This window comes from Salvia hispanica, chromosome 5, assembly GCF_029641045.1.
Source record: "Salvia hispanica isolate PSC_SH4W2 chromosome 5, Shi_PSC_v1, whole genome shotgun sequence".
Classification (NCBI taxonomy): domain Eukaryota; kingdom Viridiplantae; phylum Streptophyta; class Magnoliopsida; order Lamiales; family Lamiaceae; genus Salvia; species Salvia hispanica.
The window spans coordinates 29,540,382-29,568,280 of record NC_142696.1 but is presented as its reverse complement, the minus strand read 5'-3'; the positions used below and the strand labels follow the sequence as shown (position 1 = coordinate 29,568,280).

Genomic DNA, 27,899 nt, shown 5'->3' with positions numbered 1-27,899 from the left:
ATATATTTAGTTTAATTATAATACATTAAAAACTATTATTGAAAATTTTAATTTCACAAAACTCATAAAAATCAAAGTTTGATTTGTTGTTTTATTAATTTATTTGAAATTATAAACGAGCAAATCAAACTTTGATTTTTATGAATTTTGTGAAATTAAAAATTTCCGTAACACTTTTAAATGTATTAGAGTCAAATTAAATATATAAATCGAAACGAACAACACTAAACATGTCACGACCGACCTTTCAGGGGTTAGTAAATGCGGGTGGTCGCAATGGGACTTTAAGAAAGGGAAATAGTCTAGAGTTTCAATAAATAATTTGACTGAAACATTTAATATCCAAATAACTGAGGAATAATCAGAGTAATGCCTTAGCATTTAAATCAAAAGACAACAGGTATCATATTTAATAAACCAATAGTAAACAGGGTTCATAACATAGTTGTGAAAGAATGTATTATCTCAGCGGAAGCATTCAAGAGTAAGAGTGACGCCATGTATGAAGACACGACGCCCCTTAGAGTTCAAAATAAATCCAAGAATGATTAAGGTTCGACTCAACACCACCACAAGCTCGTCGCCGCTCAATCTGCACATAAGGAAAACATATGCATGGCTGAGTACTATAAAATACTCAGTGGACTCATGCCGAAAACAAGTTATCAAAAAAATTTATATGTATCATGCCATTGTAGGTAGCCATCGGGGTTTTAGCTTTTTAAAGGCCCGAGACACCAAAATATTCCTTTGTTCAAAATTCGCGGTTGCGCAGCAATTTTCCCATAAATATTTACCATATCTGCTCATACAAGACTTGGAATGTGGCCACAAACTAAGTCACTAGACCGGCCCCCCGTACGCTGACACACGGTCTACCATAAGTGTACACTAATCCAAGTAGGGTTTGCGGCCCTACAAGGACCCAAATTCGATTTAAATAATAAATGGCGAAGCCATTTCAGATAGGCACGTTAAAACAAAATACGGCATGATAAACGTATTTGCATTTCATTCTCATTGATAAAAATAGTTAGGACATTGTCCTTATTTAAAAGAGAGCCCACCTCGAGTGCTTAATCCGAAATTAGATTCTTTCCCTTGCGATCACGGCTCACTTGCGAAATATCACCTTTAAATTTAAGGGCAAATTGGCTTTAAAATCGTGAACTTTCATAGAAATTTGGGTTTTCCAGTAAAGTATAAATGTTGCGTAAAAAATCGTGAACTTTGTCGAGTTGTGTAAATTTCTCGTAAGACCTGACCCGGTATATTTCCGGCCAAAACTTATCCTACGTGGCTGCCGGAGTTGTGACATGGCATACCAACTGTCAATACACAAAACGGCGTCGTTTTTACACGCTCAAAACGACGTCGTTTTGTGTAGTTTCTGGTAAAAAATTAAATTTAATCAAATTGGGTTATATTATTCTTCTTCAATTTCTTCCTCCTATCGCGATTCCTCTTCCTCCAGCTGCAATTCCTCCATCCCATCGCTAATTCTCCTCCTCCATTTGCAATTCTCCATCTCGTCCTCCTCCCCAGCTGCAATTCCTCCATCCCGTCGCGATTTCGTCTTCAATCAAATACGAGGTTAGATTTAATCGATTGTTAAATGTAGGGTTCGAAATCGATTGTTAGATGTAGGGTTCGAAATCGAGGTTAGATTCCGTAGTCCTCGCCGCCGTTGTCGTAGCCCTCGCCGCCGCTGTTGCAGTCGTAGGCGTCGCCGTCGCCGTCAGAAGATGGGAGCACTTGAGGCAAAAGAAGGGTTTGCTAATTCTCGTTTCCGTCAATTCAGTCAATTTGGGGATTTATGGATAAGTATTATAAGTATAATAAGTAATGCTTTAGTTTATAAAAAAATATTCCATCTCAGCAGTCAACTCATTGTCCACGTCAGCGTCAATATCGCCATCTTAGTCCGAATACCTGATACGGGAAATCGGCACATTTAATGAAAGTTCACGATTTTTTGCGCAACATTTATACTTTACGGGAAAAACCAAACTTTTATGAAAGTTCACGCCAATTTGCCCTAAATTTAAATAACACATAGATTAATACAATGGATCAAATAAATAAATAGATGCATGCATCTTGTTTATTTTTATTGAGTAGATTACGAATTTTTCCCAATTAAAAGCTTAAGAATTTCTATCAATTCCAGTTCACGCCGCAGCAAATTTTGGAAAAGATAAATCAACCCACTATTATCTAATTAAGCCCAAACATATAAACTAAACACAAACATAAAAAGGAGAGGAAAAGGTTTTAAATAACCAACAAAAGAAAATACTCCCTTCCAAACTCATGTGTACTCCCTTTCCATCATCCACAAACAAAACTTTGAAATTCTTTTTGAAAAGAAAAAGTAACGAACATAACACTCTCCTTCCTAAAATCCATCGGCTACTCTCTCTCTCTCTACTGTTTCTTCCCAAACATTGAACAAGAATTTAAAACTCCAAACTTGAAACTCAGCACCCCTCCACAAAATAAATCCCGTCGGCTCTCACTCAAAATCACAACACCAAAAGAACAGAAAAATTTAAGCTCCGTCGCCCTGCACAAACCGATCGGTCACCACCGCAGCTCCCTTCGTCGGCTCGCTGGTGGCACTCCGCACCCACCGTCGTCGCAGCAGCCACTGCGTCGCTGCTCCGGCAGCCCCAAACTCACCCCGAAGCGCAGCCCCGTTTTCCCATTAAAGGTACGATTTTGATTTGGCTATTTTTCAAATTTTTAATTCGGGTTGCTTTGATTTCTTCAATTAGGAGATTGATTCCAGATTTTCAGTATGTGGTGTAGGATGTATGAACGAAAAGAGATAGAATTGAATGCTGGTGTAGGTGTGTGGGGTGTATACCTTAGATTGTCAGATTTGCAACTGAACGAACAAGCAGGATCTCCCTCTCTTTAGCTCTCAGTTTCTGACAGGAAGAATGGAAGAGTTGATTTCTAAAACATTTTAGAATAGCAGGAGGGGGAAAATCTGCATATGAAATTACCTAGAATCTGTTTCGAGGGGATAGGAAGAAGGACAGCCTTGTTCTTGTAAATTCTTGCAGGAGTGGAACTTGATTTGTGAATGAAATACTATGGAGGAGTGGCGGTAGAAAAAAGAGCAGATTAGAGTTGGGAGATTTGAAATAAATATAGCGTGTGATTTGAGGGAGTAGAATATGGAATTTGATTTCACAAAATAAATCATCTTAATGGCTAATGGAAGTTTAAATTTGGGTATTATTTGCAGATTAGGGTGAGGGAGCGTGAAATCATGGGAGGAGAGTATTTTTAGTAATGGATTTCACAATTAAATTGAGAATAAGAGTTGCCTTGACTAAATTTTAAATTGGCAAAATTATTTGCAGATTTGGAAGAAGAACACGGTAGACTGGAGGAAAGATCCGCGCTGGGATCTTTTAAGAGAAGGCTTTGGGCTCAAGAAAAAGGATCAAGGATTAATTAGATAAATTTGGCTCATAAACCTTTGTATTTTATTTAAATTGTGCAGCCCACAATTTATTCTTCGCAATATTTAATTTGTTCTATTTATTTAATTTATCAAATCCAACTCGGAATTGAGTCCAATAATTATTCCTCAAGGAAAGGATTTAATTAAATTCACATTGTGATTTTACCATCACAAATTTCGAGCTTATAAAACAAGGAAAATGTTTTAGAGACATAATTTCTCCAAACCATAATGCCATAATGAGGTTAAAATAGTCATTTTAGATTGTTTTAGATTTTTATTTAAATTTATGTTTTGTAAATATACCATACTACCCTCGTGCATATGAAACATTTATTTGTATTTAAAAATCTTGCTTAGGAAAATTGTGTGTATATTTATGAATGGCTTGATTTAAGCAAATATATACTCAAATCTTCTCGCCAATCTCTCATAAATTTCCAAATAGCTTATTACGTAATATTAGTTTATTTAAATTCATTACATAAATATGCTTTTGAATTATTCTTTCTAACTTCACGTAATATTAGTTTATTTACATTTACTTTAATATAATGAACTAACCTTTATTTAAATAATACTTTATACAATATCTTTTAAATTCTAAACTTATAGGTATTTAATAGATTTAATACTCAATCTTAATTTTATTTTTACAAAACATTATTGAATCTAGAATTTATATTTATAAAAGTAATAAATCAATTTAATTGCATGAGTTCTTAGAACATCAAAATTAAAATTTGAAATTTATACATCTTTTATTTTATATTTTTATTAATGGACAAAATGTTAGGGAACAACGATTTAAATTTGTATACTGAAATTAAATTCTTGCATGGTGTCAAAAAAATATTTTTTTTTTACTATTAGAAAATTAATAGTCATGTTTAACAATAAAGAAAAATTATTTTTTATTCGCAACTCTCCCTTCCATTGATGTGAATGACTATTACTATATAGTCATATTTATGATTCAGAATTATAATAATTATTTAATATTATTAAAATAATTTGATGAGAATGACTATTACTATTTCGTCGAATGATAACAATTAAATATATATAATATACATATGCACATATATATACTAGTCTTTTACAATTTAGAACTTTAACGATTATTTAAGAACAAAATAATTGGATGCGAATGAATACTACTATTTCATTGGATAATAACACTAAAAAATTAAGTATATATACACATGTAGTCATTTTTATGAGTTCAAATTTTAATAATTATTAATAAAATAATTTGATGCCAATGACTATTATCCTTTCATTAGATGATAACAAGTACAGTATATAACATAGGTATACTACTAGTATTTTATGATTTAGAATTTTAAATATTATTTAATAAAAAAAATAATTTGATGTGAATGACTATACTATTTCGTTTGACGATAACAAGAAAATAAGTATATAAATGCATGTATTCATTTTTATGACTAAGAATTTTAATAATTATGTAATACTAATAAAATAATTTGATGCGAATGACTATAACTATTCCATTGGATGATAACACTAAGAAATTAAGTATGTATGTGCATTTAGTCATTTTTATGACTTAGATTTTAATAATTATTAATACTACAAATAAAATAATTTGATGCGAATAATTATTACTATTTCATTAGATGATCACAATCAGAAATTAAGTATATATACATAGGGGAGTGATCAATTGCTAACTCATCATTTAATTGCTAACTACAACTAATTTAAGGCCATAGGATTTTAGAAAACGTGTGGTCTACAATTTGCCACGTGTAATTTTCGTTTTTATTAATAAAATCAAAAAAGATAAAAAAAACGCCAAATTAGGGTTTTAGATGAAAATGTCAATATAGTGTTTCGGAAATATCAACACAATGCTTTGAGAATGTCAACACGATGCTTTAAGAATGTTAACCCATTGCTTATATTGACATTCTACATGTATTATATTGACATATTTTATATAGTATGTTGACATTTCTGCTTTACGAAAAAATTGAAAAATTTTTGAATTTTTTTTCAAATTTTGACGTCGAAACATATGCATATATGATATCGTTGGAATCCTTATAAAATTATCTTTAATTTGATATATGTTATATGAATTTAAAGTTTTGGGATTTCTTTTAAAAGTTAGTTATAACTAAACATGTAGTTAATTGACATTAATACCCCTATTGATATTTTATGAAATTAATCCTATAGCTTTATTGACGTTTTTTATTGATCGTATTGATATTTCTTGGTTGATGATCTAGGCTCTTAATTTGAATATCTAATGGCTATTATTTAGTTGTAGTTAGCAATTAGGTATTGAGTTAACAATATAACACTCCCCTATATACATATGTACTCATTTTTATGACTTGGAATTTTATAATTATTTAATACTAATAAAATAATTAGATGCGAATGATTATTACTATTACGTTGGGCAATAACACTAAGCAATTAAGTATGTATATGCATATAGTCATTTTTATGACTTAGAATTTTAATAATTATTTAGTACTAATAAAATAATTAGATGTGAATGACTATTACTATTTCGTTGGACGATAACACTAAAAAATTAAGTATGTATATGCATGTAGTCATTTTTATGACTAAGAATTTTAATAGTTATCTTATAGTACAACTAATAAAATAATTTGATGCGAATGACTTTTATTATTTTGTTAGATGATAACAATTAAAAATGAAGTGTATGCACGTATAGTCGTTTTTATAACTTAGAATTTTAATAATTATTTAATACTTTCTTAAAAAAAATAATTATTTAATAGAGTACTAATAAAATAATTTGATGAGAATGACTATAACTATTCCGTTGGACGATAACACGAAGAAATTAAGTATGTATGTGCATGTCGTCATTTTTAAGACTTAGAATATTAATAATTATTTAATACTAATAATATAATTTGATGCGAATAACTATTACTATACCGTTGGATAATAAGACTAAAAAATTAAGTATGTATGTTTATGTAGTCATTTTTACGACTTAGAATTTTAATAATTATTTAATACCACTAAGAAAATAATTTGATGCGAATAATTATTACTATTTCGTTGGATGATAACAATTAAAAATTAAGTGTATATATATGTAGTCATTATTATGACTTCGAATTTAGTAATTATTTAATATTAATAAAATAATTTAAATTTGAATGATTATTACTATTTCTTTGGATGATGATACTAAGAAATTAAGTATGTATATGCATGTAGTCATTTTTATGATTTATGGAGTGAGAAATTAATATATTTGAGATTTATGCAATTGTTTAATTCTCGTTAGTTTTGATTTGAGTATATTTAGATGATTGAGTATATTTTGATAAAAGAGTGTAATTTAATGAGTTGACTTTTGATATGTATTTGATTGATTACTTAGATAAATGACATAATAAATGAATTGTCTTTCCTTTTATAATTTAATATTAATTTAATATAAGGGTATATTAGTCCATATAATAATTTGGTTTATGGCAAAGTGACATAGGGGTATTATGGCTCGGAGACATTATGTCTCTAAATCATCACTCATAAAACAAATAGATTCGTCAAGCACCCATTATTCCAAAAGCCACTTCATGTAATAAATGAAATTGACTCAATCAACGCATAGTCAAAACACCAAATAAAAATAGGTCTCGAGCATTTCAAAACCAAAATTCACTCGCTAATAAATCCACCGACTTCACGACATCAAAAGCATTAAATGCGAAAATTTTAGGGTTCAAAAAATTAGGGTTCAAAAAGTGGGGCGTTACAAAACATGTGTCAAACGAGAATGGTGCTCACATGAGAAGCTTGCATAAGGTATGTAGCACATCATTCCTTATAAAATATGTATCATCCCAAATGTCCCTATTTTTATGGTACTGATGGAATATTAGAGTGTCCACAATAAGCCCACCGCAGCGGTCTATTGCTGGACGAGGACAGCCATGCGTAGTGTGTGGGGGGGGGGGGGGGGGGGGGGCATTTGCGGCGGGGAGAGGGCGGAGGTGGTGGCGGAGCCGCGGAGTGTATTGCATGCCCTGAAGGGAGCCACGACAGTCTCTTACGCCATTTTTTTTTTATTTTCTTAATTTATTTTGTGATGATGTGGCGGAAGAGTTTTTATTAGGCGGATAAGTTTTTTGTGGCTGTGGCATGGCTGTTCCGCCTTATTGTGGACACTCTTAATTTTATAGCGAAATGTAAGTATAATGATATAGTTGAATGTGGAGCCGCCTACCTAGGAGGAAAAAAAGTAAATGAGGCACAATATGGACACCCTAAAATAGAAAGTAGACAATATTTTAATAGAATGGAAATCTCAATTCCTATATTTAAGTTTTTGAACGGTAATTTTAATGAAATGAGTAGGGTTGTGCATATTCTACAGAAAAAATGGTGAAAGGTTTGATACGGACAAATGCTAAGGATTTGGCTAGAAACAGAAGGCAGGTTATGTCACTATAAATGCAATGCAGATACTGAGGAGCCTCAGATCAACTCCACTATACACCAAAATCAATTTTTGGTGTAAAAATCATCTCCCATCATATACCTGATAAGGCTAATTTCATGCATCGGTTATGTGATGAAAAGTCACCATTTACTGGGTCTAACGCATTATTTAAGCCAGGTGTGTGAAGGAAGTCGCCAGGTCCAGGAAGAACTGAAGGGCAGTGGACCAGCGAAGAAAAAAGGCGAAAAAAGTGAGCGAATTCGAGGAGAAAATGGCTGGACGAAGGGAGTCAAAAGCTGAGGGCAAAGAAGACTATTCACACAAGAGAGCCCTTGCTGGACCCACTTCCACGCCTATATATAGAGGAACATGCAACACTTTGGCGTGTGGAGGTCACTTTGGACCAAGGAAGACAGCAAGGAAAGTATTGGATAGTGGGTTCTACTGGCCGACGCTTAATAAAGATGCCTTCGAGTTTTGTCAGTGTTGCGAGAGGTGCCAACAGACAAGGGGGAATTTCAAGGAGGGACGAGATGCCCCAGGTCCTGGTGATTGTCTGCGAAATCTTCGACGTGTGGGGATGGACTTCATGGGACCGTTTCCATCATCCTATGGGAACACATATATATTGGTCGCAGTGGACTATGTGTCTAAGTGGATAGAGGCCAAGGCCACCACGACATGTGAATCGAAGGAGGTAGCAAAGTTTCTGAAGACTAATATCTTCAACAGATACGGAGTTCCTCGAGCCATCGTCTCGGACCAAGGTACACATTTCTGTAATCGCACCATCGAAGCTCTGACGAAGAAATATGATGTTCATCATAGGGTATCTACCCCGTACTACCCTCAGTCTAACGGCCAAGCAGAAATTTCTAATCGCGAGATCAAGGCAATATTGGAGAAGACAGTTAATCCATCAAGGAAAGACTGGAGTAAGAGGCTCGGTGATGTATTATGGGCCTACAGAACTGCTTTCAAGACTCCTATCGGAATGTCGCCTTATAGGCTGGTGTTTGGCAAAATGTGCCACCTGCTCGTGGGTATAGAGCACAAGGCGTACTGGGCAGTAAAAGAGATGAATATGAAGCCTTCGGCTTGTGAAGAGGAAAGGAAGTTGCAGTTACAAGAGCTGGAGGAACTGAGGCTGGAGACTTATGAGTCTGCTATGTGGTATAAGGAAAGGACAAAGCTATGGCATGACAAGAATCTCCGGGTCAAGGAACTCCATGTGGGACAGAAGGTGCTTCTTTTCCAATCCCGGCTCAAGCTGATGCCAAGAAAATTGAAGTCTAAGTGGATCGGACTGTGTACCATTGTTGGCCTCCGCGCAAATGGAGCAGTAGAGATCTAGGGAAGTGCCTCTAACTCTGTCCATTTCCTTGTTAATGGTCATAGAGTGAAAGTCTATAGGGATAATTCTGAGTTGTGTGTAGTGGAGGAAGTGCCACTACGCGCACTCTCTATTATCACCTAGTCAGACAAGGAAGTATTCTCGATGAATTCCTGGGTCAGGTAAATTGGTTTACATTTTAAATATATACACTGAACCAGAGGATCTCGGGAATACTCAAAAGGAATGTGTAAATAATTTAATTGCGTTATAAAAATTCAAGTAAAAGTCCAAAAAAAAAAGGAAAATCTAAATCTTCCAAAAATATTTTCGAAGCACCAGACTCCGTAGGAAAACCGTTGTCTTGTATTCTATCCTTGACCTAGGAGTCTGGCGTCTTCAATTTCTTTTTAAGTGTAAAGTCGTGGTCAAGGAAATCAGCTAGGGAAGGAGAGTCTAGAGAAGGAATTTTAGGAGGGATGAAGATAATTCGAATTTCAAATTGGTCGATATTTATGGGAGGTGTACGGTTGCTTACATCACGCCTGTAACCGCACCATCTTTTCACCAAAAAGGCCAACCGGCAGTTTCTCTCTCCAATAATCCCAAACGACGAACCACAGTTTCTCTCCCTTCTCTCTACTTCGTTTCTCTCTCAAGAAATACAAACCCTAACCCTATTTCTACCGAGTTTTCTTTTGATTTCAGATTTACAGAGATGGATCCAACTCAGGCCACAAGAAGTTCACAGCCGGAGGTCTACGGCGCGGTTCTTCTGGCGGAATTGGGAAGCGTCGAGAAAGCGAAGGAGGTTTACACCCTATTCTCAACCAGCCTAATGACGACCGTGAATGCCACACCACCGCCGACGATCCCTGTTGATTCGGCGGCCGAACCCGCAGTTCCCCACAACGAGAGGCCTCAAGCTTCAACCAGGGTATCAGACTCTGGTCTTCAACAGGCAGAAACCGCTCCAAGCACAAGTTCATTGGAGGCGGACAAGAAAGAGGCGACGAGGGAACTGGCGGCAGATGGTGGACTGGAAGATGGTGATGAGACGGTGGAGTCCGAGAGACAAGGAGATGAAAACCCTAACTCTAAGGGTGAGAAAAAGGGGGAAACCCCTATTCGAGAGGAAGTTGCTGAGGGGGAAACCCCTGTTCTAGAAATGATGGCTGAGGGGAAACCCCAAAGGATTTTAGGGGAGCGACCCCTGAACCAATGGAGGAGGGGGCGACCCCGAGCGATGTCAGGGGGGAAAACCCCTGTTTATATCGAGGGGGGGACCCCAACGGTGGATGATGTGGGGGAAACCCCAAAAGAGTTTTTGGAGGAGACAAACCCCGACAATACTGGAGTACCAGAGCCCGCCGAGGAAGGGAAAAATCTGATCGTGGACCTGGTGGATGACCAGGAAGAAGACGAACCCCGGATGGACGAGAGAACAGAGAGGCGTAGGGCCAGGAGGAGTCTACTAGACGAAGTGGATGACTTGTCTATTCTGAGAAAGAGGAGTTCCCTGCCCGAGAGACAGAAGCTGAAGAGGTGGAGGATCGTCGCCTGGCCAAGGAAAGGACGAGGAAAGGAAAAGCAGCTGCGACCCAGTCAAAGCGGTCAAGGAAAGCTCCCTCCGTCAAGGAGGTTGAGGAGCCACTTTCCCTATTGACCGAAGTTCCCTCTACCGAGGAACAAGCCGAGCCTACTCCTGGATCTAATTCCGAACTTGGAGAATCTGATGAGGAGTTTAGCCATGAGCGCCCGGAGGTTTGGGTGAATAGGGAGCTGCTTGAGTCGATGAGACGCTTTGATGATCAGAAAAGGGCAACCACATATAAGGAGAGATGTAGCGCAGGGAAGATGGCGAAATCAGGTAAGCAGTACAATCCCAAGGAGCTTAGGATGATTGCATGCGATGAGGATTTCCACGCATGTATATACGCGATCGAATTCGAGTGGTTATTGAAGCACAGCCAGGCAAAGGTGCCGGTGGACTTAGCTCGGGAGTTTTTCTCAACGTTCCGACTAAAGAACACTTCTGACCTCGACACGGACTCCATCACATTCAGGCTTTTCAATGAAGAATATGAGATGAGCATCAGGGAGTGGTCCTTGAGGATGGGGTTGTTTTCCAGGGCTGAAGATGACGAGGGCATCTGGAACGAGAGGATGGTCGGCATACCAAAGAACACACCAGGGTTTAAAGTGCAGGCAGCATGGGAGCTGGTCACCCACTCTAACGCGGGGACGTTCAAATCCAGCTACTCCAAGGCCTCACACATTGAAGACCGCATCCTCCGATTCGCCCAGACATTTATTAGCTACAATCTAATGGGAACGGCGAACTCAGCTCTGACAACTACCGACCTCTACTTCACTTGGTGCATGGCGAAAGGCGTGAAGGTGCATCTAGGCTACTGGTTGGCTCAAGCATGTCATCAAATGACAAGCAACCCTGCTCGACATATGTATACCTGCCATCTCCTCGGCGCCTACCTCCAACGGAACATCAACATGAAGATAGCCAAAACCGCTCCTTTGGTCGTGATGTGCGAGCCCCCGGAGACTTTCAGCGTTGAATACTTTTTCAACAAAGGGTTGCTCCAAGCTCACGGCAAAGAGACTTTCTTCTACGAGGTAGGAGACAAGGTGAAAACGGAGACGGAGGCGGTGGAGGCTGTGCCCAGTGAGGAGGTCGAGGAGTTGAGGAAAGATGTGCAAGAGTTGAGAAAAGAAATGCAAGTGATGAGGAAGGAGATGGTGAGAGAGCTTGGTGGGATGCGGAAGGAATTAAGCAGGAACAGAGAGGAGGTGAAGACACTGCGAGAGAACATTGCAGACTTGGCGGTGAAGTCCTCCAAGCAGAATGAGCGGATGGCGGAGGTTGTGGAGTTGATAATGAAAATGTTAAAATGGTTGGAAAAGACACTCCCCTGACCCAGCAGAAGGTTCTTCCTGGATCCGGCAGTGAGGTCAAGCAGCCCGGCCAAGGCAGTTCTTCCCTCCAGCGGCCCCCACACCCGCTCAAGCAAGTGGTCACCCCATCCGCGTCCAAGCCAGTGTTAATCCCATCCAAATCAAAGTCCCTGACGTTAAAGAAACCAGTGTCCGATCAGCAAGAGAAGGAGGAAGAAGAGCCGGAGCTGCCGGCGAAGAAGAAGGTGGAGATGACCCGACCCGGAATCCCACCCCAGTCTGGCTCTCGATGGGGCCAGACCCAGAAGTGAATTGCCCCCATGACCAAGTAACTTTTATTTTCTGTATTAGCGTAATTTTTTTGTTCTTTATGTCTGTGTTATTTTCTGTGTCTCTGTTAATAATTGTTATATGTGTTTACCTTCTTCCACTTAGCCCAATGCTTGGTCTAAGTGTGAGAAGTTTGTGTTTTCTGTTTTCCTGTTGTCTTCTCCCACTTAGCCCGATGCTCGGTCTAAGTGTGAGAAGTTTTATTTGGCTATATTGTTTGTTGTGTGTTGAATTGACTACCCTGTTTCCCCCCTTCACGACGATGGCTTGGGGACAAGCTTGAGTGAAGTGGGAGGGGGAGGGGAGTCAATGCGTGTATTTGTTTAACATGTTAAGAGTCGTTAAGTCTAGGTTTTGTTTGTGTCGCATGAGCTGGTGAATATAATACGGCATGATCTCCTTAGTGAGAGTAATTGAAGATAGGATGTATTTCAACTTAGAAGCCTTTTCCTTTAATAAGCCGAGGTCAATCTGGATGAAGTAAGAACGATAGAAGATGTCTTAGCTGACTTAGTTGTGAAGCCCCACTATAAGAGCGAGTTATAAGCCTAAAACAATTTTGAGCTAACACATGTAAATGGGGCCGCCACTGAATGCTTAGGGAGAAGAGTCATGAAGGAGAAAAATAGGGAAATTGGGTTATGAAGGTATAAGCTGGACGAAGTCCAGAGAAAAAAAAAAGAAGAAGAAAATGGAGGAATAAGCTGGACAAAGTCCAGAGAGAAAAAAATGAATGAAAAAAGAGGAGGTATAAGCTGGACGAAGTCCAGGAGAAATATGTCTAAGGGCAGGAAGCAATAGTAACCTGACCCAGCAAAAAAAAGGGGGGGGGGGACGAAGTGTAGAAAGGAGAAAACTCTCATAACCCGACGCTTCAGTGGTAAGGCAATAACTTATGAGAGATTCGGTCCTAACATCCTTGTGAGGAATGAGTGATCAAGTGAATCCAATAATTGGGGAGGTGAAATGCTATCTTGACGAACTGACAGATTGATTAGGTAGAAAAAGGGAAGGGGCCAATTTGGAGAAATGCAGCCTGTTGGATTGACCTTAATCTTGTGGGGACGGTTGCCTAAAAGTTGAAGCTAGTTCATGCATATGTGTTTATGTGTTTTTTTTCTTTAAGGGTTTGTTATTGTGTGTGCTATTTTGTGTCTAGGTCTAGGTGTCTGTGTTAAGTTAGAGTCTAGAGAGTCGGTCAGGGGATAACCATGCGTTGAAATTCGCCTTATTCTTTTTTCTTGTCTTTATACTTGAGGACAAGTATGGTTTAAGTGTGAGTAGTTTGATAAGGCTAATTTCATGCATCGGTTATGTGATGAAAAGTCACCATTTACTGGGTCTAACGCATTATTTAAGCCAGGTGTGTGAAGGAAGTCGCTAGGTCCAAGAAGAACTAAAGGGCAGTGGACCAGCAAAGAAAAAAGGCGAAAAAAGTGAGCGAATTCGAGGAGAAAATGGCTGGACGAAGGGAGAAAAGGGCAAAGAAGACTATTCACACAAGAGAGCCCCTGCTGGACCCACTTCCACGCCTATATATAGAGGAGCATGCAACACACGAAATATACATGATTTAGCTCTCAGCTCACACACTCACACACACTTGGGAAAATGGGGATTCTGCGGTAGTTAGAGGTTTCATCTTCGGAAAAATTCTGTTGCAACACCATCCTCACGAAAGGCGAAGATACAATCATTTACATTCAGTTTTTGCATTTTTATTCCGTCGAACTTCAACGTTTCTGAAGTCAATTGGTTGTTTGCTACTTACCGTTTATCTATGCATTTAGTTTACGTCACGATGTTGTTCATTTTGTGTTGATTTACGTTGATTCTGTGTTTTGAGGTTTTATTTCAGAGGTTGAATGTTATTCTCTGTTTTGGATGTTTCTGTGCTTGATCTGGGAAATAGGTTGTGGATCTGTGCTGTTGTTGTTGATCTGTGGTGAATCGGCGAATATGTAGTTATGGATATAATTTTGTACGGAGTTTGTTTCGGATGCTTGGATCCTGAGTGGATTTAGCATCCGAAGTGTGGATCTGAACAGGGGAAACCGAGTTGTGCATGGATTTTGAACTTTCTATTTTCTTTTTACTTTATTTCGTCTAGTAGCCGTAGATCTGCCTTAGTTTTGATTGTTCTTCGATTTTGTCGCTTTAATTTCTGTTGCTTCGTTTCGAATTACGTTCTCACTCTGTTTTTACTGGATGTTTCATGCCAATTGTTGGAGAAGATGATGTCGCTGTTAGTTAGTACTTTAGTTAGTTGTTTTCCAACTTTTCATCCGTATTTTACTTTTTCAGTAAATGGTCCCCACCGTCAGTTGTTTTCCCAGGTCTGGGTAAATTTAGGAAGTAGTTCTTTCGATCAAGTTGTTAGAATAGCATATCTCAATTACCAAGTCTAGGATAAAAAGCTCAACCCTAAAATTGCGTGGCAGCAGCCAACCCAAAAATAGCTATACCACCCCAAATCCTTGAACGTGCTTACTTGCGCATTCATCTCTGTGGATTCGATCCCTACTTCCACGTACTAGTTTCTTTTAGTTAAACGGGTTGAGGGTTTTTGAAGAGGGAATTAAGATTGCGATTGTGTGCCCAACGACAGGTAGCTTGAGGTTCTTTGAATTCCTAGACCCAGTAGCGAATCCTCTGGACCGAAGGTTTTCTTCAGTATTTTCTTAAGAACACTCTTTCGTTAACCAGCACATTCTCATAACCAAAACATTAGTATCTTCAATACCAAACTCAAATCGATTTTTGGTGTTTTCAACGGACTTACACCAAATATGGTGTTACTATAAAAATTTATGACATATTGCAAATCGGTCCATTATTATTTAGTTATCTGAATTTAAAAACGAAAAAAAAAATTACAATAACAAACGAAGATGCTCGATTTCAAAAGTATTTAACTTGATATGACGCAAAAAGAAGTAAAATGCTCCTCTGGACATGCACTAGTTGATCAGCTGTGAAAAAATCTCAAACTCATTTTTTGTAATTATGTTGTTTTTAAATATGTTTTGATTTATGTTTTAATTTTATCATAGCACGTGAAGTGTATATTAATTTTAAAATTAATGTATTTTAATATAGTGTATATTTAATATATAATAAGAAAATTTATTTTATTATTTAATTTAATTTAAATTTTTGATATAATGTTGTGCATAAATGTGTAATTGAAATAAGTACTTGGGCATAATTGAAAATGTATAAAAAGTAGGTTAGTATGGAATATTCTTTTGAGTTTGAATTCGGTGTAACTTACTTTTGATGTTAGCATATACTCCCTCCGTCCCGCTTTAGGAGTCCCGGTTTATTAATTTTGGGCGTCCCGCTTTAGGAGTCCCGGTTAGTATAAATTAATAAAAAATACCTAGAAAGTGTTAAAAGTGTTAATAGTGGGTCCCAACATCCACTACAACTAATAAAAAAGTGTTAAAAGTGGGTCTCAACATCCACTATAAAATTTATTTATTGGACACTAAGTGGATCCCAACATCCACTACAACATTTATTTATTACACACTTAAACACTTTTTTCTTAAAACATGTGCCCGACTCAACCAGGACTCCTAAAGCGGGACGGAGGGAGTACTATAATAAAAAATGAGTTTGAGTTTGAGTTTGATGTAAATGGTTGAAGACAGTCTCAGTTCAGATGATTTGTCATTTAATTTTGGCTCTGCTGGACAAGAAGGTGGAAGGCTCACCATCTTCGCGGCCACCACGATGAGTGATCCGACCACAACATCGACCTGATTGGCACCGGCGAGTACACTCTCACTTCTTCAGAAAGACCAAATTCCTAAATATAGTTTCTCTAGCCGAGGCATTATCTCGGGAATAAAAATGATGGTGGTTAGGATTTTACAACTCACTGTTTTAAAAACAAGGGTTTGGACAATTAAACTAGTGCTTTTTCCAACTGTCCAGTGCTTATAGCCTATGTTAACCAAATAAGAATCAGAGAATTGACGTCAAGAAAAGATGCAACGGAAAATGAGAGTTTGAAGTCTTTAGTTTTGAGGGGTATCAGAAAAAAACAAGAAAAAATTTATAAAATTCTAGAATGAGTACATGGATGGACAGTAGATTAAGGAATTAAGTGCAAGAACAGAGCATGAGTTAGTAGTAGACACTGTGGCTGGGACGACCCACGATTTAGCTGACCATTGGTTCAGGACTGGCGGCAGACAAAATATCCAACAGGGAATCCTTTGCTTCCAGCTCTTCATGCCATAAGGGAAGAGTGTTGCCTGGGTAGAACTTCCGCGAAACCCCGTCTTTGTTAATCTGCAATAACCACCCCAAAAACTATCAGATTTCTACAGCCCTCTATATCTTGTGTCACAACAATAATAGCTTTTCTGATAGAAGAATGGGGTATCATTTGTAGAGAAGATAAATGTTGGTTTTAACTTTTAAGCCTTAACTAAAAAACACCCTTTTCATAGGGGCTACACACTCTCACATCAACTCTTCTAGCTGACTCAACCTCCGACCTAATAATACTGGTTGAAATTGGGGGAAACATCTTACAGACTGAGTCTGTGCTAGTTGTCAAAAACACCCATAAGTATATTTCTAGAACTTTTCATTTGCAGAGTTGGGCAATAACTATATGCACTTAATTTAAACTAGGCAGAATATAGGTGGAGCAGACAACGCAGCACGTCTGAGATTTAATTTTTCCAACTTTAAACGGGGGGTGGGTCATAATGTAACCAGGAAGAATACTGCATTATCAAAAAGGTACTCACAGTCACTGTTCGAACAACACCACCACTGGCACCATCACGAGCTATTGCAAGAGAGACTGCTTTAACGACTAGTTTCTGTGAAGATGTCAAAAAATCCAAACGGTTACATAATAAAAAAAAAGAATTTATTGCAGAAGGTAGCAAAATTATGAGAATAATAGAATACATGAACATCTCTTAAGAAATTTATAGTTGATCAAGGAGAAAAGCATGCGCAGGATCTTAGTTATATAAGGAAAGTATGAATACTGAGATCTTAATCAGCCGGAACTTAAAGAGTCACAGATTAGAAGCTAGTGAGCGAAGGAGAGTTCCATGTTCCAACACCTATTTCTCAGAACAGATTCTCTAAAGTCTTGCAAGTTCATAAGAATTCGGACAAAACACAAACCTCAGCTTCATCCTGTGTCATCCCTTCCTTCCATACTTGGTCAAAGAAACCATACAGATACGATGAGCCAGATCCTGAGATAAAAAGATAGAATTGCTATATAAAATCTGCCTCCATGAGTAAGGGAGAAATATTAAACCTGACATGCAACAATGCAAGTTGAAACCAGGAAGCAGAGGCTTTACATTGAGAAATTCAGCTAGTGAAAACTAGAAAATTTTAGCCCTACTTATTGTGAAACCAGCACCAACAAAAATATATGGACTAAAGGATCTTCAAGAAACTTAATATACAAGGATAGAAATAAGGATATGTGGAATAAAACATATTTCTGCATTCAAGTTTCGGCAAAACGTCTACCTAGATACTGCTACTAGTACAAAGCAACTGCTATTATGGTCAACAATATCAAAATCATGCTTATTTAGTATCATGGAGGCTACTAATTAAGGAGATATGGCTATATTGAACATCTGGGCGATTCTGAAATAGATTACAACCGGACAGAGCAGATATAGATCAAAAGATGGGATGGGAAACCTCCAATAGTGAAAGGCTGCTCCAACAAAGTTCCTCCGAGAGGTATTCCATAAATTTTACCACCTTCATACTTGTCCCACCCACCAACTATCAATCCAGTTTGCAACATGTTCTGCAAAATAAATAGGTTAGTGTAAACTCAACATTAGATACAAAATAGTATGCAGCTACTTCTAAAACAGTGAAACCCAGCTAAAATAAAAGTACAAAGAACAAAACATCTTGGAGAGTTTTAAAAAAATTATCGTCATATTGCTGTGACTCTTGGATAGTGCACATAAGATCACCAGCTTGAGTTGAAACATTTCTCTATTAACAAACATTCTGGACTTATTTATTTTTGCATCGAGAAATTATACACTTCTTGTGGTCTAAGAAAGATTTGAATCTCTATAACAAAATTCAGTGGAGCAGAATGAACTGTTTTACTAATAAACATAAGGCAAATCTACTTGCAATTAATGAATAATATGAACTATAAAAAGTGGATAACCTTTGCAGAAATTAGGACTTCACATGGTAAGCTTATCAGTAGCATTCATTCTCTCATGAAACATTGTTTTTTAAGGGAATCAGTTATATCTTGTTTAAAACCACCGTTTCGCAGCAATCATGAAGAGCCTACTCCAAATACTGCAAATACTGAATAACTACATTGTTATTTTTTCTTGTGTGCCTACTCCAAAATAATTAATTTAACAATTTCAGCATTGCATATATATTGGAATAATGCGTGACAAATATATAGAATAATCTCCATCATCTTACTTCCATTTGAATTTACCAATGTGACAAAATTGCAAGGAGAATTATCTCATTAGGTACACAATTTTTCACTGCAAGAGGTTTTGTGGCCAATAGTCAAAGATTCTGATGCATGAGATCCAATTGCGTAAGAAAGATGATTTGCATTCAGTCACACAAGCTAATAAAAAATGAGAAATATAATAACAAATTAGGGTTCCAGGATATTTTATAATAAGAAGCAACAAATGCCCTTGTAGTTAGATAAAGAATGATGTTTTGTACATCGATTACTCTAATACTTGACTTGCTATGAACACAGAGATCAGTTGAATATAAGGGAGCATTGGCAGACCTTGTTATTGTAAGATACCATTCTGACAAGGTTTGCTGCAACTTTTACAGTTGCAGGCTGCCCAAGCTGTATCCTGCACCCATAAGCAATTAGAAGAGTGTCATCTTATTTAACACTTTTAGGAGTCCTTAATAACATATGCAACCAATTTAGTGAAACCCAGAGTAAGGGTGCCTATTAGCCTTTAAAACTGGGATATATAGATTCGTGCAACCTATGGAAGAAGTTCACTGTTCTTAAATTCTTAGGTACTGGGCTGGTTGTTTATAGAACAACAAAATAAACAATGAATCAAGCGACAATATGTGATAGTTGTTATCTGGACTTACGTGTGTTGATGGAGGTAGTAACGAACATAGTCTGAAAGAACCTGAGAATCTGCAGCCTGATCAAAAGAATAAGGCCAATTGTGTTATTTTGATGAAGGGTTGGGAAATCTGTCCAATTATGCAGCTTATTTATCAAGGAGTGAGCTTATAGATAAAGCCACGATTTTGCACTAAAAGCCAAAAATGATGATACACTAAATTGTGAACGGCCATCACCATCATCAATAGGAATTGATATGAAAACGCAGTGGCACCAAAAGTGCAGAACATAACATAACAGAAGGAGGCAGTAAAGATGTAGCAGCAAGGCTCGGACATGTATACACAGCTTTTTCCCCATTAAAGCTACTCCCTCCGTCCCCTAAGTGTGACGTATTCCTTTTTGATATACGTCCAAGCTAAGTGAGACCGTCTCCTTTTTTGACAATAATTAACTCACTTCTCCCTCTTAATTTATCCTCTCATCTATCCTACTTTGTCTATCTCTTAATTTATTCTCTATTTCTCTTTCATACTTTACACTCTCCCCTTCTTTACTATTAATAATTTAATTATAAACACCACTACCTAATTTTTTGTGCCAAAATAGAAACGTATTGCTCAGGCCGGGAGTACAATTTTTCGAATTCAGAGAGTACAAAAAAATTGGTAGAAAATTAGAGAAAAGCAACACTAAATGTGCAAAACCAATTTCCAAACGAATAAACGAAAAAAAAAAACGTGTGAAGCTCTCACCGAACCAGAGCGGCAAATGTAGACGTTGTCGGTTAACTGAGTGATCTTATCAGACGCCCTATTCGCCACATACATTCCTGCAAATACATCCATATAAGAAATACTTAATGACGACAAAAAAAAATTGTACGAAGTAACAAAAATTGTTTGAAGATAAAAGATACCGGTGCTGGTGCGAGAGTCGGCGCCCAAAACAACACCGCCATCGTATGTGACGCCGATGATGGTGGTTCCCATCGAGTGCGGAGCGTTGAGGTCGTTGTAAATTGAATCCATGATAATGCTCTGTTGAAGATCGATTTGAATATGTTTGAACTTGATGAATTAACAACAGAGAGTTTTGAGCTCGAAGAATTGGGGAAAATATAGAAAATATATTAAAGGAGTTTCGTGCTGCTAAAGATGCCTTGTAGTGTGATACTATACAATTTTACCCCTCAATTTGTACGAATTAGTAATTGACCTCTAAATTCAACCAGATGTATAGCAATGGGATCATGTTTGGTTGCTAGAAATATACTTGAGAGAGTAATTTGATTTGATAAAAATTTCTGCATTTATTTTGAATTTTAATCAAATTACAAATAATCACAATTTTTTCGTATTTTAATTAAATTAAAAAAATAATCAGAATTCTTAAAACAAAAAAAGTAATATTCCCTCCGTCCCACAAGAATATGCACTCTTTCTTTTTTAGTCCGTCCCACAAGAATATGCATTTTCCATTTAGAAACTATTTTCTCTCTAATAAGGTGAGACTCATTCCATACTAATAATACTTTAATTACTTTTTCTCTCTGCTTCTCTCTTACTTTACTAATTTTGCATTAAAACTCGTGTCGAACTCAAAGTGCATAATCTTTGGGGACAAAGGGGTATTTAACTTTCCAAGATTCTTGATACTAACTTCCTTATGTATTTTTTTTCTAGTTGTATGATTCTTACATACTTTCTCCGTCCACAAAAAATAGTCACATTTGTGGACGACACGAGTTTTAATTAGAAATTGGTAAAATAAGATGATCGAGAAAAAGTATGTAAAATAAGAGAGAAACAAGAAAGTGGGTAAAGTATGAGAGATGAGAGAAACATAGGTAAACTAGAAGAGAGAAACTTTCCATTTTTATAAATGGAACTATTTTTTGTGGATATCACAAGACTATTTTTCGTAGACGAATGGAGTATTCACGTATTTAATGGAATATGGTGTATCCACGTATTTAATGGATACTTTGCCTCAACCGGGATCATGCTGCCCGGGAGATACTCGGACCACTCGCCAGCGGTCACGACGTTGTTCAGTAATATTGTGTCCTATCCCAAGCCTTTTAAGTTCTTTAACTTCAGGCTCATGCATGCAAATGCAAGGTTTAACGAGCATATGGACGAGAAATGGCACGTACCCCTTCCAGTAACGGCCCAATTTATGCTTGCCGAACGGGGTAAACAGTTCAAATCTCACCTCAAAGCCTTCAATTTCAAAGAATTCAACGAACTATCCAAGAGGGCAAAGGAAGTTGCTGAGACTTAGGTTGAGCTACAAAATGGTCAGATGCCGATACGGTTAACTTGGTGTTGAGAGAGCATATTAAGAGCCAAAGGCACCTGGCTTCTCACCTAGAAGAATCTAAAAGGGAGTTGTATGAACGGAAGGCCAAACTCAAATACTCCCTCCTTAGCGATCGGGGCGACGTTCTTCTCCTCTCTCAAATGGCTCAATCACAAGGGACCAGGGAGAGATTATCCAAGATTTTGTGGGATATTTTACATCACTTTTTGGAACGAAGAAGTAGGTCGTACCTATTGATGTCGATGTACTACGACAAGGGCTACTTGCGAGTGACGACGATTGCAGGGAAATGGTGAAATCAGTCACAAATGAAGATATCAAAGCTACATTGTTTGACGTTGGAAACGACAACTCCCCGGGACCTAATGGGTACTCGTCAGCATTCTGCAAGACGCAGTGGGACAAGATTGGGGAGGAAGTGATCCAAGCAGTCAAGGAATTCTTCACAACGGGCCAGTTGCTCAAAAATCTCAATACTACGGTGGTGAGCCTGATCCCAAAGACAACAACTAACCTGGCAATTGGGGACTTCAGGCCTATTCTGGTTACAATGTGATCTATAAACTAATCACCAAAAAATTGTCGGCTAAAACCCTTGCTAAATAAGTTGATCCATGGAGCACAATCGGCATTCATACCAGGTAGAAGCATCATGGACAACATACACCTAGCCCAGGAACTGATGCGGGGATATGAAAATAAGAAGAATTTTCCAAGGAGCACGATCAAGACTGACTTGCACAAGGCTTACGATACAATGGATTGGGAATACATCAGGGTGGTCCTTCTCGGACTCAACTTCCATCCAAAATTTGTGTATTGGGTGATGAAATGTGTCTCCTCACCAAGGTTCTCGATCGACTTGAATGGCAACCCCCATGGCTTCTTTCAAGGCAAGAGAGGTATTCGACAAGGAGATCACATGTCGCCAACCCTTTTCATTTTTTGCATGGAGTATCTATCGTGCTTGCTTGCCGCTCGAACGGCGGATACAAACTTCAACTACCATGCGAGATGTACTAAACAAAAAATTACTCATCTTGCATTTTTTGATGATCTTATGTTGTTTGGTAGGGATAATGTTATGTCCACGACCATCCTCGCAGACACAATACAAGAGTTTGCAGAATACCAATAGGGACAAGTCCCACCTGTTCACATGTGGGATAGCTCAAAGTCGGGACTTCGAGGAGATTAGAGGCATCTTTGGCTTCCAATTGGCTCCCTTCCTGTTAGATATTTGGGAGTTCTCCTAGACTCAAAAAACTCAGCATCATGCACTATTCCCCGATGATTGAAAAGATTGCATCAACCACAAACAAATGGATGGGTACTAACCTTTCTTATGTGGGCAAGTTAGAACTCATACGCTCAGTATTGCAAAGCGTAGAATGCTATTGGATGCAAGTCTTCCCTCTCCCGAAAAATGTGAGAGACCACATCAAATCAATATGCCAAGAGTTCCTTTGGGGCACTATACACCCACCTATTGCATGGAAAGATCTTTGTCTTCTGAAGGAGCAGTGTGGCTTAGGGTTCCGGGATCTCGAAGCATGGAACAAAGCCTTGTTAGCCCGAAACTTGTGAAACATCCATAGCAAGAAAGATTCACTATGGATTAAGTGGATACATTGTGAATTCCTTTTAAGCAAGACAATCTGGGAGTAGATACCAAGGAAACGAGACTCGCCACTGTTTAAGAGAATACTTGAGATCATGGATATGCTAATTGCACTTCCGCGTAGGGAAGTTGGAAAACTCTGGGCCAAGTGATACGAAGCAAGGGACACCATCGAGGCATACAATTGGTTCCGCCCAAAAGGGAAGCGCAAGCTCTGACCCAAATTTGTTTGAAAAGACTTTGTGCTACCAAATTATTCCTTCACAACATGGCAAGCCGTAAAAAGGTTACCTTGCTACAAGGAACAGACATGGGTACAGGGACGTTGATCAACACTGCCCACTTTGCTTGACACATAATGAGTCGGCCGACCATCTTTTTTTCAAATGCGTAAATACTAGAGAAGTGTGAACAACTATAAGGGATGGATTGGTTTGAGGAAAATGATCAACTCCATCCCAATTTCCATCAAGTGGGTGACTAAACAAAGTGGCACAGTCGTGATGCAAAGGCGAGAAGGCTGGCACTCATGGCAACGGTGAGTCTCACTTGGAGGGCCCGGAATGCTCTGGTTCATGATGGTGCTACATTTGATCCCGGACACATAATTTTCGAAGTGGAAAAGGTATCATACGCTACTCTTTATTTCATGTACCCACATGATTATGTTCAAATGTATCTTAGTGCCTGAGAACCAAATGTTACTCCAGATTGGCACCACTCTTTTACCTTGTTACTCCACATCGTTATTATGTAGCAATAAAATGGGTGCCAAGGGATTGCCTTGGTCGAGTGAGTTTACCACTGCCATTGGAATCCCTTTCATGGTAGGATGGTTGTTTTTGTTAATTTTCATCAGTTTTCCCCGTCGATTGGTCAAAAGTTTAAGTCGGGCATACACCTTTGGGCCTAGGGCTTGGGCTGAGTCCCCAACCCTTCTCATGTGCTTGATTGTAACATCAACGTTGCACGGAGCTTGGGGAAAAGTTTTGGACCTCATTACACGCATGGCTTATGCCGAGCGCCACCATGATGCAGTTTTTCATGACCCATTTCAGTGATAAGGTCACCCCCACAACAATGGGCCTTCCTAGACCAAGGCTGTCAATATAGTAATACTTTATATGATAAACAAAAGCTCGATGATCAAGGGTTGGGTGCCCCATACTAAATTTAAATGATCCTCCTCCCTCATTCCTCCAATTAGGGTACTCTTTTTAATCTTGTGGATTTTATCCCATTAGGTTTTGCCTCAAGAAGTTTTAACGAGGTCCGCCCTCCATCGTAGGTGTCACACCCTAACCCCTCTGATGTATATACTTATAATAAACAAGTACAAATTAAAGTCAAGAAATCGCATATTAATCATTCCACCATCGAAATAATATAATTTCAAAATCCATCATTTATTAGACTTATTTACAAATATTCTAAATCCGCACATATAAATAAACATCAAATATCATAAACAATTTCAGATCCATATGCATAATATGCCTCTCTGCTCAATTTATTATTCCGTGACACATCAAGCCTGGTATCTGCCCGTGATTCTTCTATGACCCGAAGGTCCCTCTGTATTGGACTCATAGGTCCCTCTATATTTTTTTTCCCAGATCCAGGGCAAGACCGTCACAAATCCTCTTTAATCATATGATTCATAAATAATTTCAAAATCATGTGTAAATACATCAATTTCACCAATTACATATTTCTATCATATAATTCATTTACAATATATAAAATATATCCATTGCACCAATCACATATCCATACCATATTCCACCATCTATATCAAATAACACACAATTATATCAGAGTCACATCATATAATCAAATTATTCACTTTATTTAACACCTAGCAAAGAAGCACATAAAACATGTAAAATTAAAAGTGTGATTTATACACACCTGATTAAGTCGTACCTGATTCCACAATCGGAACTCGGATGAAGAAGTTATGGTCATTATGATGGTACAAGGTCGCACAAAGGTCGCAGCCTTCATCAAATGGCCATAACTTCTTCATCCGAATTCCGATTAAGGCGTACAAGGTACCCACGCAGAGCTATTTCAAACACGAAGATAACGATAGTAAGAAAAAAGAATTTGGACATTGTCTTAATAGGAAACGAACAGTTTGAATCAGACCGGAAAACCTGACATGGGAAAATGACAACCGACAATAAAGTTCGTGACATTACACGAAATTTTTAAAGCTTGTGGAAAAAACCGGAATTCATGGAAAGTTGGTGACTTTAAAAGAAGTTACCCCTTATATTAAAGCATAAAAGTATTAGCTTGAAAGGCTAAATTTTGATCACTTCTAAAAGCCAATTATAAATGGCGTCCCATGTACTTTAAAATAAATATAAAAGTATTACAATAATAATATTATTATTATTATAAATAATAGAGTCATGATACCTAGCTACAGTGTATACTCTCACACACGCATACCTATGTGTATATACACGATTATATTACTTTTACATAATTAATTAAAATGTTATTTTAATTTTACTTATTTATTTTCTATATTGCAAATGACACTTTAATATATACTGGCAATAAACTATGTAAGAAAAATGCATATTTTGGATTTAGGGATGTCACAGTAGGAGGGTCTTTGCTTGTGGTTTCGGGATAGACTCGGACTATCCCGCATAGGTATGCGTATGTTTTCTTGTAAGAGCATCCACTATAGGGGAGCTGCGGCCTGGCCACGCGAGAGCCGCGAGCCGCGGCTCCCTATAGTGACAGGGATGGGCGGCTGTGGCGGCGGGGGGGTGGGGGGGTGCCCAAGGGAGCGCCACGCTTGTGGTCTGGCCGCGACGCTCCTATTGCAGCGGCCACGGGCCACGGCTCTGCCGCGGCTCCCCTTTTTCGATTTTTTTTTATATTAATTCTATAAATATACCCATTTTTTCCCAATTTTTTACACCATTCCAATCTCCACTCTTTTCATTTTATCACCAATTCTACTTTTGAAAAATGAGTTCCGACGATGAGTTCCAACAATTGGTGGATAGGGAGTTCGATGAACTCGTTCAAGAGGTGCAACGGGAAGCAGAAGAGGAGGAGGTGGCGGCGGCGGCGTTCGTTCGCCCGTTCTATCATCAGCGAACCATCTGCCGTGACCATGTCGGGGCACACCAGCGGTTGATGGAAGACTACTTTGGCGATAACCCCCGTTACCCAGCAGAGATTTTCCGTCGCCGCTTCAGAATGTCGCAACGGTTATTCATCCGTATAGCGACTACATTGGCGCAGCGGTACAGGTGCTTCACATTGCGCAGTGATGCTAGCAGCCGACCCGGGTTGTCAACATATCAGAAGTGTACCTGCAATTAGGCAGCTTGCCTATGCCGGACCCGCTGATATGTTTGACGAATACCTACAGTTGGGTGAAACAACTGCCCTAACGACGCTGAGGCAGTTTTGTAATTGTATCCAGGCCATCTTCGGTCCGGAGTATCTATGGAAGCCAAATGTCGATGAGTGCCAGAGATTGATAGATATGCACGGGAGAGTGCATAATTTTCCGGGGATGTTGGGCAGCATCGATTGCATGCACTGGGGAACTGCCCGGTTGCTTGGAAGGGGCAGTTCACATCTGGATTCAAAGGGAGACACCCAACAATGATACTTGAAGCTATTGCTGACTACCGATTGCGAATCTGGCAATGCATATTTTGGTGTCGCAGGGTCGAACAACGACATCAACGTACTGGATTTGTCTCATCTATTCAATGATGAGTGTCAGGGTGAGGGTCCGATGGTCGGATTCATGGCCAATGGGACGCAGTACAACAGGGCATACTACTTAGCCGATGGGATATACCCTCGTTGGCCCGTGTTTGTCAAGACGATCCGGCAGCCGGTTGGGCAGAAACAATCCTATTTCGCGGCCAAACAAGAAAGTGCTAGAAAGGATGTTGAGCGTGCTTTTGGTGTCCTCCAAGCGCGATGGGCCATTCTACGGTGCCCGGTTCGACAATGGCATGAAAATGATGTCGCCTCCATTATGTATGCATGTATCATATTGCACAATATGATAATAGATGACGAAGGATATTCTGCAGAGAACTGGGCACCGGAAGAGGGTACTAGTACGAGTCACGGTGTTGCAACCGCCCCACTGCAGATGGGTGTACCGCGTAGTAATGCATACTTGATCCAACGGTTCGCCGATATGCGGAGGGAAACATCACATACGACACTGCAGGCTGATATGGTCGAAGAGGTTTGGAATCGTAGGGGAGGAGGGGGTAGAGCGTGATATGCGTTGGGAATGTAGTTTATGAGACGTCGAAAATT

At 38.6% G+C, this 27,899-nt stretch overlaps 1 protein-coding gene, 2 long non-coding RNA genes and 1 pseudogene across 3 annotated transcripts; 2 read left to right on the top strand and 2 right to left on the bottom strand.

Moving 5' to 3' along the window:
* Window positions 1-351: 351 nt before the first annotated feature.
* Window positions 352-3,379, bottom strand: LOC125190960 (uncharacterized). The gene is made up of 3 exons (XR_007171006.2): window positions 3,012-3,379; window positions 2,870-2,933; window positions 352-592 (listed from the first exon to the last, which is right to left on the bottom strand). It is a non-coding gene; the product is annotated as an uncharacterized LOC125190960 (long non-coding RNA).
* Window positions 2,291-3,563, top strand: LOC125190959 (uncharacterized). The gene is made up of 2 exons (XR_007171005.2): window positions 2,291-2,713; window positions 3,375-3,563. It is a non-coding gene; the product is annotated as an uncharacterized LOC125190959 (long non-coding RNA).
* Window positions 3,564-16,522: 12,959 nt separating this feature from the next.
* On the bottom strand, window positions 16,523-20,786 carry LOC125186749 (proteasome subunit beta type-6). The gene is made up of 8 exons (XM_048083195.2): window positions 20,553-20,786; window positions 20,389-20,465; window positions 19,654-19,709; window positions 19,325-19,397; window positions 18,226-18,337; window positions 17,686-17,759; window positions 17,295-17,369; window positions 16,523-16,827 (listed from the first exon to the last, which is right to left on the bottom strand). The coding sequence occupies exons 1-8, from the start codon at window positions 20,662-20,664 to the stop codon at window positions 16,696-16,698; spliced, it is 711 nt and encodes a 236-aa protein (XP_047939152.1). The 5' UTR covers window positions 20,665-20,786; the 3' UTR covers window positions 16,523-16,695.
* A 1,824-nt stretch (window positions 20,787-22,610) lies between these two features.
* On the top strand, window positions 22,611-24,270 carry LOC148926612 (uncharacterized; annotated as a pseudogene).
* The last annotated feature ends 3,629 nt before the right edge of the window (window positions 24,271-27,899 follow it).

Coding starts and splice junctions, on each gene's coding strand:
- LOC125186749 (XM_048083195.2), bottom strand. CDS start 20,664: ATGGATTCAATTTACAACGACCTCAACGCTCCGCACTCGATGGGAACC. Junction 19,710..20,388: donor ACATTTGCCGCTCTGGTTCG/GTGAGAGCTTCA, acceptor TCTTTTGATCAG/GCTGCAGATTCTCAGGTTCT. Junction 17,370..17,685: donor TGACACAGGATGAAGCTGAG/GTTTGTGTTTTG, acceptor ACATCTTCACAG/AAACTAGTCGTTAAAGCAGT.